Source organism: Phacochoerus africanus, chromosome 2 (genome assembly GCF_016906955.1).
Source record: "Phacochoerus africanus isolate WHEZ1 chromosome 2, ROS_Pafr_v1, whole genome shotgun sequence".
NCBI lineage: Eukaryota > Metazoa > Chordata > Mammalia > Artiodactyla > Suidae > Phacochoerus > Phacochoerus africanus.
Window position 1 is genome coordinate 205,937,078 of NC_062545.1, and position 19,023 is coordinate 205,956,100.

The 19,023-nt window shown below is 41.3% G+C and overlaps 1 protein-coding gene across 1 annotated transcript in view; it reads left to right on the plus strand.

Annotated features, from left to right (window-relative positions):
- SAXO1 (stabilizer of axonemal microtubules 1) overlaps window positions 1-18,491 on the plus strand; it is a 30,976-nt gene extending 12,485 nt beyond the window's left edge. The window contains exons 2-3 of the mRNA XM_047769537.1: window positions 7,453-7,655; window positions 17,399-18,491. Of these exons, the coding sequence (XP_047625493.1) occupies window positions 7,453-7,655; window positions 17,399-18,402 (1,207 nt within the window). The 3' untranslated portion in view covers window positions 18,403-18,491. The remainder of the gene's footprint in view (window positions 1-7,452; window positions 7,656-17,398) is intronic.
- The last annotated feature ends 532 nt before the right edge of the window (window positions 18,492-19,023 follow it).

Here is a 19,023-nt window from a genome sequence, read left to right on the forward strand (position 1 = left end):
CTAAAGATAGGTAAAGCAAATAGCCTCAGAATAAGGTGGTGAGTCTTCAAGATGGTGTTAGACCTTTATTCTAAAGGGAGTGGGGCCATGGGTAGGGTGAAAGGGAGGTGCCCAGGGGGAGGATTAAACTGGGTTCACACTTGGTGGCTTTGGCTGCAGAGGAAGCAGAAAGTTGGTGGCACAGATTCCTTCACTACTGACAGGACTTTTTGGCAAATAGAAGAGTGAGGAGGAAGAGCTAGAAGGGAAAGGGCTTTTATAGTCTTTCCCAAAAGCCAAGAAATAAGCAAGAAAATTGATAGTAGGCTTGAGTCTTTTTTTGAATATTACACATTTTCTATTGAAAGACATATTTCTCTACTCACAGCTCTACTCCTAGGGATACACTTTCTCACTTCTATTGACTGGCCCTGAGAATTAATTAAGACTTGCCGTAAAGGGAATCAGTAGTAGACTTGCTTGTAGTAAAAGAGCCTTTGAAATGTGTCTTTGATGAAATTTGGGACAGTTTTGACCATTCTTTCCTCTAGTATTTAGCCTTGAGGCTCTGTTCATTTCTTCTCCCAGTCATTTCTTTTCCCTCTCCTTCAGATTGGAGAGTGTCAATTCGTTTATTTTCAAGTTCACTGAGTCTTTCTTTTTTCCTCTATCTCCATGTTGTTATTAAGCCCACTCAGTGAATGTTTTATTTTATTTTTTATTATTTTTATTATTTTTGTTTTTTTGTCTTTTTAGGGCTGCACCCCTGGCATATGGAGGTTCCCAGGTTAGGGGTCTAATCGGAGCTGTAGCTGCTGGCCTATGCCAAAGCCACAGCCACGCCAGATCTGAGCCACTTCTGAGACCTACACCACAGCTCACAGCAACGCCAGATCCTTAACCCACTGAACAAGGCCAGGGATTGAACCTGCAACCTCATGGTGTTTCCTAGTCAGATTCGTTTCCACTGCACCACGACAGAAACTCCGAATGTTTTATTTTAGATATTGTGTCTTTCATTCAGCTTTCAGATTTACATGTGGTTCTTTTTCCATATAATTTCTATTTCTCTTCTGTGATTTCCTGTCTTTTAATTCATTGCAACTTTATTTTCCATTAGTTGCCATAATTAAAATAGCTGCTTATAATCCTTGCCCACTAATGGAAACATATGGGTCTGACTGGGGTTGGTCTTCATATGATTATCCCTTTTTCCCCCTTGAGAGTGGGTTATATTTTCTGTATGTATAATTGTGGGTTGATCTTGTGTATTGTTACTGTACATTGTGGAGACTGGATTTTTTTTACATTCCTCTGAAGAGTGCATTTTTAAAAGCAGGTAGTAAGTTGATTGGACTCAAAATGCAAACTCAGTGTCCTGGGTGGCAGTTTTTATCTCAGTTCACTTCTTTATCTTTAGCACAATTGCATGAAGTCCTGTCTCATGCAGGCAAGGTCAGCTGGTGATTTGAGGCCAGTTTATAAGCAGAATTTGTCTTTTCAGGATTCCTTCCTCACTTTCCAGCATCTGTGCTTGCCTCAAACTTTCATCCTATGGTTCTTCAGTCAAGGATGGAAGGTTTTCTCTTGACATTTTAGCTGCCCTGCCTGGCACAGACTAGAGCCTGCTTTCAGACTGAAAGCACTGAAAAAAAATGGAAACTTAGCATAGAGACTCACCCAATACCATTCCCTTCTTCCACCTGTTGGTTCTGCTCCAGAATCTGCCTATCTTGGTTGCTCTTTAGTGCTCACAGGTAGTTGTTTTTCATATTTTGTTCAGAGTTTGTTTAAAGCAATGACAGATGTTATCCTCAGCTTTAGTGGAGTTGGAGCAGATGAAAGAGTAGACAGGTACAGTCATCTCTCCATATATGTGTGCTCCACATCTGTGCACTGAGAGTATTTTTTAAACTTCCAGAAAGTTTCCGTAAGTTAATTGAATTTGCTACACACTAGCAACTGTTTACATAGCATTTGCATTGTATTGGATGTTGTAAATCATCTAGAAATGATTTAAAGTATATAAAAGGATTTCTGTAGGTTATATGCAAATTCTACAACATTTCACAGAAGGGGCTTGAGCATCTGTGGATTTTGCTATCCACAGGAGGTCCAGGAACCAATCCTCCATGGATACTGGTTACCAAGGGATGTCCGTATTGTTTAACTCAGATCCTGGAGACATATCCTTGAAATCCTGTCTGTCACAGTGAAGATAAGGAGGACTCATTGTGTCCTTATCAGGTCAGGGGCATGAATCAAACCCTGTGAATCAGCCTAGACATCTTTCTCAGTGCTGGAATGGTTCCCAATCTGCCTACAGTAACATAATGGTTTCCTTAGATGATTCCTGTACTCCAGGAATTTCAGAATTATGGCAGAAGTAATGAAATCAAATCAACTATAAAGAACAAAACCCCAGAGAAGGGATTAGGTGGACAAATCCTAAGGAGGAGTATCAAAGAAGTTAGGGGAGAGAGTATTACAGAAAAGAGAGAGTGGACACTATGGAGATGGGGCCTGAGGATAAAGACCTGGGGACCAGTGACTGGATTTGAAAATAAGGTAGTACTTTGGAGACCTTTGCCTGAGCAAGGAGTGAGTAGAGTCAGATTTGATGGGTGGAGCATGAGTAGGAGTTGAGGAAGGCAAGTCTGTAGCCCTTTCTAGAGGAGAGAAGGGGAGGGGAGAGAATGGAGGGGAGTGGACTCCAGTGAGTTTTGCTGATTGTTTTCCGTTTAAAAATGGGAAAGATTGGAGCATGTTTAAATAGTGACAGAAAGGAGCCAGTGGAAGGGAAAGGTTAAACCAATGATGGGCTCCACAGAAGGGGTCCTTGAGAAAAAAGGAGGAGATTTAGGGCAGGGGGTGAAGGGATTGGCTTTGAGCCAAGAGGAGGAACTCTTTTTTTTTTTTTTTAAACTTAAGTGCAGGTGATATACAATATTATATGTTACAGATGTACAATATAGTGATTCATAATTTTAAAGGTTATACTCCATTTATAGTTATTATAAAATATTGGCTGTATTCCCATTTATAGTTATTATAAAATATTGGCTGTATTGTTTAATATATCTTGTAGCTTATTTTGTGTGTAGTAGTTTATACCTCTTAATCCCCCTTCTCTATATGGCCCTTCCCCCTTCCCTCTCCTCACTGATAACCACTAGTTTGTTCTCTGTATCTGTGAGTTTACTTCTTTTTTGTTCACTAGTTGTATTTTTTAGATTCCACATATAAGTGATAGCATACAGTATTTGTCTTTTTCGGTCTGACTTATTTCTTAGAACGATAGCCTCCAAATCTATCTGTGTTGTTGCAAATGGGAAATTTTTATTCTTTTTTATGGCTGAGTAGTATTCCATTCTATAAATACACCATATCTTCTTTATTTATGTGTTGATGGGCACTCAGTTTGCTTCCATAGCTTGGCAATTGTAAATACTGCTGCTGTGAACCTTGTTTTCTTTCAAATGTGTGCCCAGGAGGAGAAATTCTGTCTCCTATCATTATTCTATTTTTAGTTTTTTGAGAAACTTCCATACTGTTTTTCGCAGTGGCAGCACCAGCCTACATTCCCACCTACAGTGTACAAGGGTTCCTTTTTCTTCACATCCTCTTCTCTAAGAACATTTGTTATTTGTGTTCTTTTTGATGATGGCTATTCCGACAGGTTTGAGGTAATATCTCATTGTGGCTTTGATATTCACTTTCCTGATGACTAGTAGTGCTGAGCATGTTTTTCATGTGCCTGTTGGCCATCTGTACATCTTCTTTGGAAAAATGTCTATTCAAGTTTTCTGCCCATATGATTGGTTGTTTTTTGATGTTATATGGGCTCTTTATATATGTTTGATATTAACCCCTTATAGGTCATATCATTTACAAATATTTCCTCCCATTCAGTAGGTTTTGTCTTATCATTTGTCAGTGGTTTCCTTTTCTGTGTAAAGGCTTTTGAGTTTAATCAGGTCCCCTTTGTTTATTTTTGCTCTTACTCCTTTTGCTTTAGGATACAGATACCCCCAAATTATTGCTACGATTTATGTCAAAGAGTATTTTGCCTATGTTTACTTCTAGGAGTTTTATGATTCTGCTTTTACATTTAGGTCTTCAATCCATTTTCAATTTATTATTGTATATGTCATTAGAGAATATTCTAATTTCGTTCTTTGGCATGTAGCTGTCCAGTTTTCCCAGCACTGCTTTGTGTAGAGACTGTCTTTTCTCCATTGTATGTTCTGGTCTCCTTTGGTATAGATAAATAGGCTGTAAGGGCATAGGCTTATTTCTGGGCAGGAGTTCTTAAAGTGGATTCCATTTAATAGGTCTTAACTATTTGGGTATACTCACAAATTTAAAGTTTTCTTTAGATAAACATTAAAATAGATTTTTAAAGTATTGTGCAGCTCCTTTATCATAGTGAAAATATCCTTTTCCCTCTTTTCAGGCTCATGACCCTAGTTAGCTATTATGTCCCTCTTTCAGGCTCATGACCCTTGTTAGCTATTATGTTCTAGTTTCTTTTCTTTGGCTAGACTCTTGTCAAACACCTTCCTTTAGCTTTGCCTAATGATTGTTATGGCTTCACAGCAGGTTCTCGTCAACCTGTACTTAGAGTTTAACTCAGGGGACCTCCATACTAGATAACTTTTATGGCTACCCACCTAAAAGTAGCTTAACATCCATGACCAATTTTTTTCTTGGTTCATATCATAGTCAGAATGGGCACAGGGATGAGGAAGTGTACCACAGGAAGAGAAGGGAGTGTTTTTTTAAAAAAGGAAAAGCTACTTAATTTGAACAGTTTCTGGGAAGGATAAAAGACTTTTCTCTAATGAGAACTTAAAGGCTGTAAGAGTATGTGAGGTTGGGGACATGCAGTTATGTTGTGGTTAATGATAGGTTTCAGTAAATGTTCTCAGCATAAAGATGTAATGAGGAAACACATAAATTCAGATTAAATTCACTCTTGAGCCACAGTAAATATTTTTAGGTGGAGGAGAAATGAATTAAACTCTCAACTATTTCCTCTCTTCAGAGGTAGACCACCCCTCTTACCATCCCCCCCACATCAAGAGCATTTGCTTTAATTATAGTTGATTAATAAATTTAACCGTAGTTGTACTTTCACAAAATAACTTAAATTTTGTACTGAAGAAGGAGATTCCATGAACAGTTTCTTTCTCTAAACATGGTGAAGAAGAATTTTGCTGCATCATCTTTTGCTTTTGAGAAACCAGCTTCAGGAAAGTCCATGAATTGATGAGTTTGATTGTGGACATTTATCTGTTGTTTTCCTGTGGAAACAGCAGGAACGGGGGCATTAAGCACATTGTAGTTGCCAGAGAGTTTGACAGCACATGTAGGACAGTCACATCACAGCATCTTTGAGGGGAAGTTGGTTCCCTCAGTAGAAGTAATAGCAGAAGAGGATGTGGGTGCCTGTGTGCAGGGTTCCAGGGTGGGAGGCCAGTGACAGGAAAGTGCTCCTAGCAGCTCTGGGGTTGAGAGGGCTCCATGAGGGAGCCTGGGCATTCAGTTTTGTTCCTCATCCTCCGCCTCTGCTTTTTCCAGATAATTTCTTGGAAGTGAGAGGGCTGAACCCATGGGCAGCCATCAGTGAATGTAGGATTTCAAAGTGCTCTGTGGTCTCAGCCTGCCTCTGACTCTGCTCCATCCCTTTGGGGAGTGAGGAGAGCCACTTCCCCTTGGGAGCCCTCCCCTGAGAACGCAGACTATCTGAAGACAGCGGCTTTACTACTAACTGGTTTGCAGCCAGCTTTCTCTGGGCATTTCCATTTCTCTCTGCAGCCTGGGGTTTGGTGTTGCTTTAGCACCAGACAGACACTAGCGTGCAGTGCTTGCACACTAGGAAGGGTAGGAGCGGGGAGCTGCTTCTTGGGTTCTTGCTAGCCAGTTCCTTCCATAAACCCAGACCTACACAGTCAGCTCCCAGCCACCTCGGGTCACTCAGCTTCCTCTTGCTGTTTGCCAGCATGGGGCCTGACCCGGCTAACTGCTGCCGATATGTATTTTTAAACCTACCCAGAGGGTGTTACAGGGAATTCAACTGGAGCATCTTCCGTTTCCCGCTTCAAGCCCCAGAGAGACTAATTCTCTAGCTTCCTAACCCCCTCCTCCCATCCTGCCAAGCATTTTCAGGCCCCAGTTTGGGTTTATTGACAACCATGTGTATAATTCATGCAAGACAGGTTACAGTGGAGCGTGTTACCTCTGCTAGTCAAGCATGGCTCTGTAATTCTGCTCCAGATTTCAGCTGGGAAGTCGGTTTTATTGGTGTTTGGGCCTGATGTTTTCCTGTCCGGAAGCCTTCCCCTTCCCCTGGCGGGGCTGTTTCGGCGAGTGCCAACAGGGAAAAACTACCTTCTCCTTGTCCAGTTGGATAAATGGGTTCCAGGCAAAAACAAGCTGTTATGTGAAGCAGAAGCTAGCTGGAGCAGGGGTGGAGGAGGGGATGTTTGCTGAAGAGAATTTGCACTGGGCAGTGGGAGACTGAGACCAGCCTAATGAGCAATGTGTGCCCAGGCTGAGCCCTGGTACCACAGGGTGCTTCGTCGTGGTGCACAAGCTTCTTGACCTTTTTGGACCTGTGAGCTGCTTCCAGGAGAGAGTGCACCATAATCTCTGTTTAGGAAAGACCATCCTACTCTTCTCTATCCCATTGTTTTCATATACCCTGCTGTGCCAATGCCAGGGAACGAGAAAGATGTATTGTCTATTTTCCTTTTCTGCTGGGTTTTCTGTAAGATCAGTTAGAGGAAGGCGATAGATACTAGCAGGAGCACAGAGAAGAAAGTGGTGGGATCTAAAAAATAGACATTGGTTCCATAGCGAACAGTTTGGGGGAGGAGGTGGAGAGAGCAGGTACTGAAAGTCCTCAGGGTCCAGGGTGGCTGCAGTGTGATGGGGGCAGGTGGTGGAGGACGGGAGGTGTGGTTGAGGGGGGAAGGCTATGGCAGGTCCAGGAATGCTTACATACTATGCTAGAAAGTTGGGCTTTATCTGGAAGATTTTTAAGTTGGGGAGTAAAATGGTGTGGTTTTGGTTTTAGAACGTTAATTCTGGCCTCACTCTGAGGTTTGAAGTAGGAGTTGTGGGAATGATGCAGGAATCCAGGGTGATGGGTTGTCACATGATCCATGTAGGAAATGGTCAGAGTCTGAGCTGGGGGGAGAAGGATAAACCTATAAGGTGCGGGGACGGTGCGCTTGGTGAATGACTGTCTGGAGCCATGAGGGGCAGAAACAGGATGCCGTCCAGGGGCCTGACTTGGGTGTGAAGTGAATGGTGGTGTCTTTCTTGAAAGTGGGGAACAGAGGAGGAAGAGCAGTTAAGGGACAGAGGAGAGGATGCAAGTATTTGTAGAACTGAATGAGATGGAAACTATGGCTTTGTTGCAGGTGCAATAAATAAGCACATGGCATGTGCTAATTTCCCTTACAGGAGAGATTTTGGGCCTCACAAAGTGTTACCAGTGAAGATCCATCAGCCTGACCAGTTCGTCTCAAGTGGAGAGACTATGGATCTGCTCACAACATATAAGCAAGATTACAACCCCTACCCTGTCTGCCGAGTGGACCCCATCAAACCTCGGGACAGTAAATATCCATGTGGTGACAAGATGGAATGTCTGCCTACTTATAAAGGTGGGGGAGAGCTTGAAGGGCAGGCTGGGGGGAAGGTTGCCTGTACTTGTGTGTGCTGGCCAGGAAATGGGTTTTGTCTACACACCCAGGTAATGTAGATGTTGGGCAGAGTATTTTCAGTGGCCAAATCTGGCCTGCAGCCTGTTTCTCTATAGCTGGAGAGCTAAGAATGCTTTTTAAGTTTTTGAATGATGTAAAAAAAATGAGAAAGAGACTATTATCTTAGGGCATGTGAATATTATGTGAAATTCTAAGTTCAGTGTTCTTAAGTATGTTTTGTTGGAACACAGCCACACCATTTATTTTATGTATTATCTGTGGCTACTTTTGTGCTACAGCAGCAAGATTGAATAGCCGTGCCATAGACCATACAGCGTGCAAAGTCCAAGACAGTTAATATCTGGCCTCTTACAGAAAATATTTGCCAAAGCCTGTCTCAGCTTGTTGTTCCCATCTTATAGTGGGGAAGCATTCCTTGTTTAAACTAAGTTGGGTTCCATCACTGATTGATTGATTCATTTAAAAAATTATGGAAAGGTAGCATATGGAAAAATGTGCAAATACATAGCTATAAAGACCAGTGAACTTTGAATGAATACCATGTAAACAGGACCTAGATCAAGAAATACAGCATTGATACCCCCATCCACTTACCATCCCCACCCAGGATAGAACTATCATGCTGACTTTTAATGTCAGGGGTTAGTTTTGCTTGTTTTGAACTTAATATAAATGGGATGGGTTCGTTCTTTATTGAGCATCTGCTACATTCCAGTCATGGCTTTAGGAGCTGTGAAGGAGGCACAATGGTCTGCCCTCTACTTTCTAGTCTAGTAAGAGAGAGAGGATATGGAGTGATGGATGCTGTGGTTGCAGGGTACAGTTACTCTGTGGAGCATGGGCCACAAGGCTGAGACCATGGAGATGGAGGCCAGTTTTGTGATCAGTAACTGGGCTGATTATGATGCTTAGGTTTCCCTAAGAATACATGCTGAGCCGTTCCTATCCCATGTCTGTGGACTGATAAATGACTGTGATGATGGTGGCTTTTTTTTTAGCCAAGCCAGACACTTAACTAAGGGGAGATGGGGAGGCTTGAGGGGATGTAGGAATCCTCCTAAAGTCCTTCCAGGATCTCTAACTCTATCATTCTGGAAGATTTTGCATGTGATTGAGCTTCTCTGCCTTTTTGCCTTTTTACCTTATCTTTAGTGTCACCCTCTTCTACTCTGCCATAGCCACATCAGCCAAGCCACATTCTGGAGGTTGTCATGCCACTAAATGGCTCCCCCTTCATGTACTCCAATATCTGGTCCTCCTGGCTTGTTTTGTTACTCTCACCATAACAGTCCTTGACCTCCTTGGGACCTCAGCCCACTGGTACCTGAACCTTCCCTCTCACCATTGGCCTCTCTTGTGTCTTTTTCCATGTGGCCTATTCCATGTTGTATCAGGGCTGCCCATCATTTATGTTCTCTCTTCTGTCCTTTTGCTGCTGCGTCCAGGCAACAACCTAACCCTGCCTTCCCCATGTCTGCACCTAGACTCACCCCACCTGAACATCTCTCCAGTCTTGTCGACTCACATATATTGTCCACAGAAAAGTCTTTTGAAAATGGCAATCTTCTCTGCTTAAAACCCCTCAAATAATTGTTATGGTTCTTAGGATAAAACCCCAAACCTTTACCAACTCCTCTGTGCCTTGCAGATTTGATCTCCTCCGCCCTGAGCTCCTCTGCCCCGGCCACCGGAATGTCTTTCAGATCCTTTCCTCCATTTCTTTTCTGTCTTGTGGCATTTTGCACTGCTCTCCCCCCTTGAGAGAGCCGTCCTCCCTTCCCTGTCTGGCATTCATCCTTCAGTGAGTGCTGAAACTATTACACTTTACAGGGCTTCCCAGACTTTCCTCCATGCCAGACTAGACACACCCTGTCAGATGCAGTAAGAGTGACTTGTGATCCCTCATTTTGTAATTCATTGTATAAATTTAATGTGTGTCTCTTTGGCTAGACTGCAAGCTCCAAGAGGGCAGGGATCTTTTTCTTTGCCTGTTAGCCTCAAGAAGGCAGATACCGCAGTAGGTGATTTACAAAGGAGTCAGCACATCCAGGTGTGTGGTGAGGTGGCACACAGGCCTCTGCAGGGCTCATTGGTCTCCCTATTTATCCAGTGTTTATAGGAGGGCAAAAATGGACACTGAGCAGCCAGGAAAAAGGGACAAAGCCAGTGCGAGCCCTTACCTTTTATGGGGGAGGGTGCAGGGACTCCAGTAGGGCATGTCCAGCTCCATCCTCTCCTTTCCACATCTTCCCTATGGGCCACCTGGATTTACAGATCTTGACATAGTTAATGGCTCTTCAGAGCACCTGCCTCCTCAGCTTAGTTTCCGCTCCCCACCTGGCCCTAGGGTGTAAGGAAATGTCTCCCCAGACAGAGAAAGGCTCCTTGCTTTCCTGAGGGGTGGCAAGGATGGAAAAGTCCAGTGGTGTTATTTAAAGGAAAGGTTCCCTATGCCTCCCACAAAATACTCCCCAAAATCAACAAACAGAAAAAAACCCCAATCTAATACCTAAGCTTTAATCCCACCTCTAGTTCTCCCATATTCCTCCCCTTCTCCAGTTACATCTCACATTGCCCTCCGCAAACCAGGGAATAGCCTTCCACCGCTAAAACTGAATCATGGCTGACTTTCCCCTACTGAGAAAAGTTAACACTGAGAAAATTCTATTTCCTTCTCATTTATTTTTTTTAAACTTCTGGCATCTGTGTACTGGTTATCTACTTACACAGACTTAATGTACACATATCAGTCAAGTATCAACAGGACTGCTCTGAACCAGGCATGCTTAGAACCTTCAGTTTTGTTCTGGCTACACATGTACTGAAGGGTAGATTTCATAGTTCCTCTCTGAAATTCATATTTGAAAACAAACAAATTGGTTTTGTAGCCAAAGGAAACATATTTGTAGTTAGAATTGTGTCATAATTGTAGTTAGAATAGGTGTCAGTTTGCAACCTGTGTGTCTTACTAGTTTTTTTAATAATAGTTACCATATCATATTAATGCCAATGGCTTATTTTTTCCATCACTCCTTTATAATATAATGGTTTCTAAAACTTGCCCTTGAACGCCCCTCCCCTTTATTGTCAGATTTTAGCACAGGGGATGCTGCAGCAAGGATGCATTTAGTGAGGGAATAAATGAATGAATGGTTCCAGATCATTGTTTATAAGGGATCCAGGTGACACAGTTTGACATTAGATTTATACCATTCCCCACTAAGCCTGTTACTCTGTGGATACAGGCCAAGAGTAGAAGTGAAGCTTGGTGAAGACCCATGATATTTACTTTGCCCTTCGGTTGGTCCTGTACATCCTCATGCATATCTGAAGGGCCACATCATTGCCATATCTCTTGGTCTATCACCCATTTGATGACTTGTTTCTCTTGTGGAAATTTGCTTTCATAAGTCTTTTCCATAGTACCCTTCATGGTTTTGTGGCTATACATTGATTCTCCTTCCAAAGCATGAGGAGAAAGAAATCAAAGACCAAAGTCATTAAATATATGTATTTCAATGTGTGCATCTATATTATGTCTATAGGCTCTGCTTACTGTGGTTCCATAGGAAAAATATGCAAACTTTCCTCTTTGTACTCTTAGGGCCAGTGCCTTTACTGGGCCCCAGAAAACCACCAGTAAAATATGCTCCAACAGCATTTGGTTGTAATTTTGACATTTTCAAAACACTGTGCAATTGGAAAGATTGAGAGTAGGGTAATTACTTGATGCTCAGCTTTAGGTTTAGCTCAGTTTTTTTTTTTTTTTTAAAGACACATTATTGAATGCAATCTCTTTTAAAAGAGGTTCTTGCCAATTACCCACATGACACCCTGGCCCTGAAGGGATTTTACTGATGGCTTTTAAGGCATGTGAATAGTTTGTCATGTGGAATTCTGAGATTTTCAGCATCCTGTGGAGGGTTATTGGTAATATGCACTGGGTGGAGGAAGCTAGGAGGTTGGATAATAGTGTGGTTTCAACTGTATTGTTGGGTAGCAGATATCACCTGAGGCACCTTTCAGTTTAGGAACCTGTTTTCTTAACACTTCATCCATCACAGAAGAGGGCCGGAAAACCCTGTTCTACCCACCCCCATACACCTTGAGGTAGTGTGTAGGCAGCTACAGGTAGGTGCCCCCATTTCAGTGAGGCTTGAAGTCTGAGGGGGAAACATGTGGTTTATATTCAGCAAGATGGTTCCCTCTGAGCCCCCTAATGCTTTCAAGATGCTGATAGAGCCATTAATGGTTCTTGGAGAAAGATTAGATTTTCAATTAAAATGAAGCCAATTTAAAATAAATAGTTGGTAGTATTATTAGCCTAAAATAAACTTAAGAGTGTGCCTGGGGGTGGGGATGTCAGGACTTATAGAGTGGTAGAGTGAGGAGCTTGACAAATTCTCTTCCCAAAAAAGCAACAATAAAACTGGACAAAATAATAAAAAACCAACCATTTTAGGACTCTGGAAATCAACCAAAGGCATACAGCAAATTGAAAACCATTTACTCCAGAAAAACTACTAAGCCTTTGTTATGAACAGTGGGATTGTGTGGTGTTATATCCTGAGGCTGCTTCCATCACCCCTCCCCCCAAGTTCCATCTGTGTGGTAGTTCTGCCTGGGCAGGCTAGGCTGTGAAAACCAGCTCTGCTGCCATCAGGGGCTGATTGAAATAAAGTGCATTCCCAGGCATTTCAATAAAACCAATAGTGATCTCAATGGCAAAAAATCAGGGGAGACAACTTCTGCAGTTAGTCAGAGGTTGCAGTACTACCTGGAGCAAGCAAAAGACCAGTAGACCTGTCAGAAAGTTAACAAGGAGATCCAGATGAGACAGACACTTAGTAGATCTTGATAAACTCACATATTTTCTGGTGGTCTTGAAGAGTTGGCATATAGACAAAGCAGTGTTCATGCTCAAGAGAGATCAGAGAAAGGGCCTAGTTATTTACTTACCTTTCCTGGGTGAATATGATGCCTAGTGCAGTGCAGAGGAGATATGAGACAGCCCATCAGAAAAATAAAAACCAAGAAAGACTTGTAAACTGCCTGTGTTTGACTCTGTTCTGCAATCCATACACAGATCCACTGGCAACTGGTGAAAGAAAGCCTTAGTGGCTTAAGGTGCTCAAGTATAACTTCTGTATAACTTAAGTATAACTATAATCATAGGCTGATTACTAAACTATGATGATATAGGACAAATCTTAGGAATCTAGGCTTAAAAATAAAATTAGTTTAAAAAAGAAAAAATTGAGCAAAAACATCAGTGGCCATACATTGCAGGGGAGATAAGACTATATAGAATTGGTACAGTTAGGTCCCTAAGCACACAACACAAACAATTCCCAGTGGGAGATCAGAATCCAGAGTTGTTTCAGCATATTATGTACAATGTGTTTTTAACAAAAATTATGAGCCATAAAAAGTAATAGGTCAGTGTGCGGTAAGTAGGAAAAAAGCAGTTAATAGAAACTATCTCTGAAAAGGACCAGATGTCAGACCTAAATATTTCAAAGTATTGTTACAAATATGTTCAGGAAATCATTCTTAAAGAAATAAAGGAAAGTATGACAACAATTTCTCATCAAATAGAGAATATTATAAAGGGAAATCATAAAAAAGAATTGAATGAAAGCTTTGCAGTTGAAAGGACAGTAATCAAAATAAAAAAGTTATTAGAAGTGTTTAATAGCACATTTGAGCTGGCAGAAGAAAGAATCAGTGAGAATGTAAATATCAATAGACATTATCCAATCTGAAGAACAGTAAAAAATTGAGAAAAATGAACAGAATCTCTGGGACTTGTAAGATAACATTAAATGTACCAACAGATAATGGGGGCCTCAGGAGGAAAAGAAAATGGAGAAAAAGAGTTAATTGTCAAAATTCCTAAATTTCATGAAAAATATTAGCCTGAACATCAAAGTAGCACCACAAAAAAAAAAAAAAATGCAAAGAGATCCACACCTAGTCACGTAATAGTCAAACTATTGAAAGCCAAAGATTTGGAAAGAAGCAACAGAGAAACAACTCATCACATGCAGGGAAATGACAATAACAACTGAATTCACATCAGAAACAGCAGAGGACTAAAAGCAGTAGGATGACATATTCAAAGTATTGAAAGGGAAAAAAAATCTGTCAACCAAGAATTTTCTCTTAATTAAAAGGCAATTGCAGAACCAGTGATTATAAAGCTATGGGGTTTATACCAGGAATGCAAGAATTATTTAACATCAGTATATCATTTAATATGATATTCCACTTTAATAAAGTAAAAGACAAACACATGATTGAAAGCTATGGAGAAAGTGTTTGACAAGATCTGATACCCATTAAAAACTCTCCTCAGCTTGGTAAAGGGCTTCCATGAAAACCCTTATAGCTAATATCATTCTTAATGTGGAAAGACTGCTTTCCCCCTAAGATTGGGAACAAGGCTAGGAATTCAGCTCTCACCACTTTCATTCAACATTGTATTAGAGGGTCTAGCCAGTGCAGTAATGCAAGAAAAAAATGCATCTAAGTTAGAAAGGGAAAAGTAAAACTCTCTATTTTCAGTCAAAAGAATCCAAGAAAAACTACTAAAATGAACATATGAATTCATCAGGGTGTCAGTGTTGAAGAACAATGTATAAAAATTGTAGTTCTTTTTATTAGCATTGAAAATCTGAAAACAAAATTAAGACAGTTTTCTTCACAGGAGCCTCAAAATGAATAAAATATTTGGGTTAAATTAAAAAAAAAGCAATGTAAGACTTGTACACTGAAAAGTACAAAATAGTGCTGAGAGAAATTAAGTAAACAGATGGTGAGTCCATGTTCATAGATTGGAAGATTCAATACAGTTAAGATGGAGTTTGAACCAAATTGATTATAGATTCAATGCTATTTCCTATCAGAATTCTAGCAGGCATTTTTTGTTGTTGTTGTAGAAATTGTTAGCTGCTCCTAAATTTTATACGTGAAAATCAAACCAGAATAGCTGAAAATTTGTCTTTTTGACAGATGGTGCTGAGACAAGTAGATATTCACATGTAGAAAAAGGAACTTAGACCCTGCTTTACACTATATAAAAAATTAACTCAAAAAAGATGAGAGACCTAAATGTAAGAGCTAAAATGTTTAATCTTTTTGACTAGAGATAGAAAAAAAATTGGACTTCATAAAAATTCAAAACATCTGTGTGCCTCAAAAGACTCCAGTAAGAAGATGAAAAGATAAGTGATAGACTGGGAAAAATATTTACAAATCACACATCTGGTATTGGACATGTATCTAGAATATGCAGATAACTCTCATAACTCCAAAATAAGACAAACAACTGTATTAAAAAGTGGGTTAAATATTTGAGTAGATATTTTACCAAAAAAGACACATGAATGGATAATAAGCCCATTCAGAGATACTCAGCATTTTTAGTCATCAGGAAATATAAATTAAAAAATGATATGATACCACTAAACGAATGTCTGTAATTAAAAAAAAGTCCATAATCACGAGTGTTGATGATGTGGAGAAATGAGAACCTTCATACATTGCTGGTAGTAATGTAAAATAGCACATCCACTTTGGAAAAGTTTGAGGTATCCTGAAAAGTTAAACATTGATTGAACATATAACCTATCAGTTCTGTGTCTTGGTATTTACCTCAGAGAAATGAAAAGATATATCAATACAAATATTTGTATATAAATGTCCATGGCAGAAATTTTCATAACAGCCCAAAGGTGAAAACCTAAATGTCCGTTGGTTGATGAATGGATAAAAAATTTTTGGTATATCCATGTACTCCGGTAATATTCAACAATAAGAGGAGTGAACTGATACTTGGGTTGAACCTCCATTACATTATGCTTAGTGATGGAAGACAGTCCAAGACACTATATATTGTTCAATTCTATTTTTAAGAAATGTCTAGAGCAGGGCACATTTATAGAGACCAAGAACAGATTAATCGTTGCCCAGGGTTGGAAATGAAGATAGCAGATAGGCTTGATGGGTATTTTTTGGGGGGTGATGGAAAGGTTCTATAACTAGATTTTGATTTTTGATAGTTGACCAATAACGTATCTGTAAAAATTATTGAACACATATGTAAGATGGTACATTTTATAGAAATTAAGTCTCAGTAAAGCTATTTAAAAATAGGCATGCTTATAGACTCCACTGGTGTTGGCTAAATACATCAAAGACTCCTGGAAATGTGCTTTTGTTCTGATCCTTTGTAAAGTTGTAGGGAGGAGAATTCCCTGTGGATTCAGTTCCCTAGGGTTCCGTATTGGCTACTTTGGATCTAATAATTGATGGATCTGTGTGGTGAAGCTACTTTGAAAGCCTCTGTGCTTCTGGCTGAGGATAACATCTGCTCCTCACTTTGCATAGGGGCCATATTGAGGGCAGATTCCTTTGGGTGCAGTGCTTCTGTTACTCTGGCCATTCCAGTCCTGCAGAAGAAGTTCTTGACAGAGACAGACACCCCCTAAATATAACCGGCAAAGCCTTTTCATTTTTCAAACATTCTGAGATTCTCCTCCTAAAAAATCTTCCTTGGTTATTTGTCCTTGGTCTTTTTTTTTTTTATTCCAACTTTTGCTCTATGGAGAAATAGTTTTTCTAACTGATAAGGGCTGTCAGAAGGGCACAACTTCAGAGTAAATTATGTAATTTAAATTACAGCTCTTAGCTCCATAGCCATGTAAATTTTGGGTATCTTTCTGAGCTTTCCTTTTGAAAATCTGTAAAATGGAGATAATCCACCACACAGGGTTATAGTGAAGATGAAATAAGATTGTGTATGGAAAGCCCCGAGCCTAATTGGCTGACATGATAGTTGGTATTCCTTAATTGTCAAAACTAGATGCTAGAGTGGATCAGAGCAGGGATTCTGGATCTGAATTTACATCCAGGCTTTTCTTCTTCTGGCAAAGTGACCTAGGGAAGATTCCCTAATTTTTCTGTGGGCTATTTCTGCATCTGTAAAATGGACATTTTGCTAGTACCCACCTTATTAGGGCTGTCTGAAGATTAGAAGAGTTAGTATAGAAAGTGTTTAGAACATTACCTATCATGTAATAAGCTCTCTACAGGTGGCAGCTGCTTCCTTTCTCTCACTAGCCAACAAATCTTGGCGTGCCAGATTTGATTTATGTGGATCATGTGTGTGGATTATGGGGCCATGATAGTGGTCACCCCACAGATGACTAGGAAGTCCTGGTTGGTCTGGCTGGTGGCCCAGCAGTGGTAGGTCATGAATTCCCTGTCTCACTGCCCCGCATGCACCTTCCCAGTCACTCTGCGCTGATGTGGAGAAGGCCTCTTCTCCCTCAAGGAATGAAACTGTTCTTGGGTCTAGGTAAGCCGGTGGTTGGACTTCTCTGTTGGAATAGATTCCCTGGGTCCTCCTGTGACCATGGACACTCTAAAATACTTGCATGCAGCATTGTGGGTATGGTAAGAGTCCTGAAAACATGTCTCTTCTGCACAATAGCATGTAAAACCCATCAAGTTGAAACACCAAGCCCTTGGTTGAGGTGGTGGCAGGTATCTATTCTGTTCTAGCTTCATCTCAAGGAACATCTCCCTGGAGACTGTCTTGTGGCTCTGGGGCTTTTTGGACTATGTGCAGTTTGAATGACTTTATTGATGAGTAATTACCACTTTTGATATCTTTTCAGCTGATTATTTACCCTGGAACCAACCAAGACGAGAACTGCTTTGTCCACCACACAACTACCGGCCGACATCAACCAAGTTTGATAGTCGAACCACACACCAGGATGACTACTCCATGAAGGGCCCAGTGAATACCACGAGCTGTAAGCCTCTGGCCATGCCCAAACTCTGTAACATCCCCCTGGAGGATCTGACTAACTACAAGATGAGCTACATAGCCCACCCTATGGAGAAACGCTTTGTGTATGAGCCGGAGAAGTTCAGACCCTGTGAAATCCCCCTTGAAAACCTCACCACCCACAAAGAGTCATACAGGGGCCTGATGGGAGAGCCAGCCAAGAGCTTGAAACCTCCAGTCAGGCCTGGTGGGCTAGACATACCTTTCTCTACCACCACCGAGTTTCGAGATAAATACCAAGCTTGGCCAACACCCCAGATGTTCTCCAAAGCTCCTGCCACCTATGTCCCTCCTGAAGAAAAGATGGACCTTATGACAACAGCGCAGGCCCATTACACGTACCCTAAGGGTGGCCCAGCTCAGTCCTGCAGACCGGTGCTCTCCGTCAAGAAGGGTGGCCGCTTCGAAAGCTCCACCACGACCAAAGATGACTACAAGCAGTGGGTCAGCATGCGCACAGAGCCACTCAGGCCCATCCCCCAGCTGAACATTCCCACTGAGCCCTTGGACTGCCTGACCACCACTCGAGCCCACTATGTGCCCCACCCACCCATGGCTACCAAAAGTTTTAAGCCCTCCTTGTCTGGCCCCCGAGGAAATATCCCTGTGGAGGGCCAGACCACATACACCATCAGCTTCACGCCCAAGGAAATGAGCAGGTGCCTGGCTTCATACCCTGAACCCCCTGGCTACGTCTTTGAGGAAACAGATGCTTTGGGGCATAGAATATACAGGCCAGTTTCCCAGATAGGCTCTCAGGGAAGCAGCCGTCTTTCTCTAGGAGATCCGGAAAATCCCAACCATCAAGAGTTGGCTGTGTCAGCTTGATTTTTAACAGTTGTACTTTCAAAATTGCACAATACTTTTAAAAGCAGATGATTGAATTATTCATTGGACAAAAAAAGAATTCCCCAAAATGAAAAAAAACCCTTTCATCATCATTTCCAGGACACTTGAATAAAATGAGAATCACTTGACTCAAGGAAAATGACTTTTAATCACTGGCTAATTAGTCCCCTTACCCCTCCCTCTGCTGTCGGTCCCTCTTGGGTCCTTTACCTTGTGCTCATGGAATCAAAGCTGGTCTCTGAGGTTTTGCCCCATCTGGATGTATTTTATTAATTTAATCATTGTATGCATTGACATTATGATTAACCCTTGCCAAGCCTGAAGTGCCACAGAATAAACTTTATTCTGGTGGGATTGAATCTACAGGTCTGTATGTTTACCCTACATGCTCTATATACAGAGAGCAGGCTGTGTTCCTTGTGACCTTTGGGGAAATTTCAGGCTAAACCTCTCTTTGCCTTCCCATACTGGTGGGAGTAACTTGGGCTTTTGTTTTGGGTTCTCTATGCCCAGGGCTGCTTCACAGGGCACGTTTCTACCTCTTCACATCATGACATGTCAGTAAGAACAGAGTAGTCTGATGGGGTGTGGGTCTGGTCA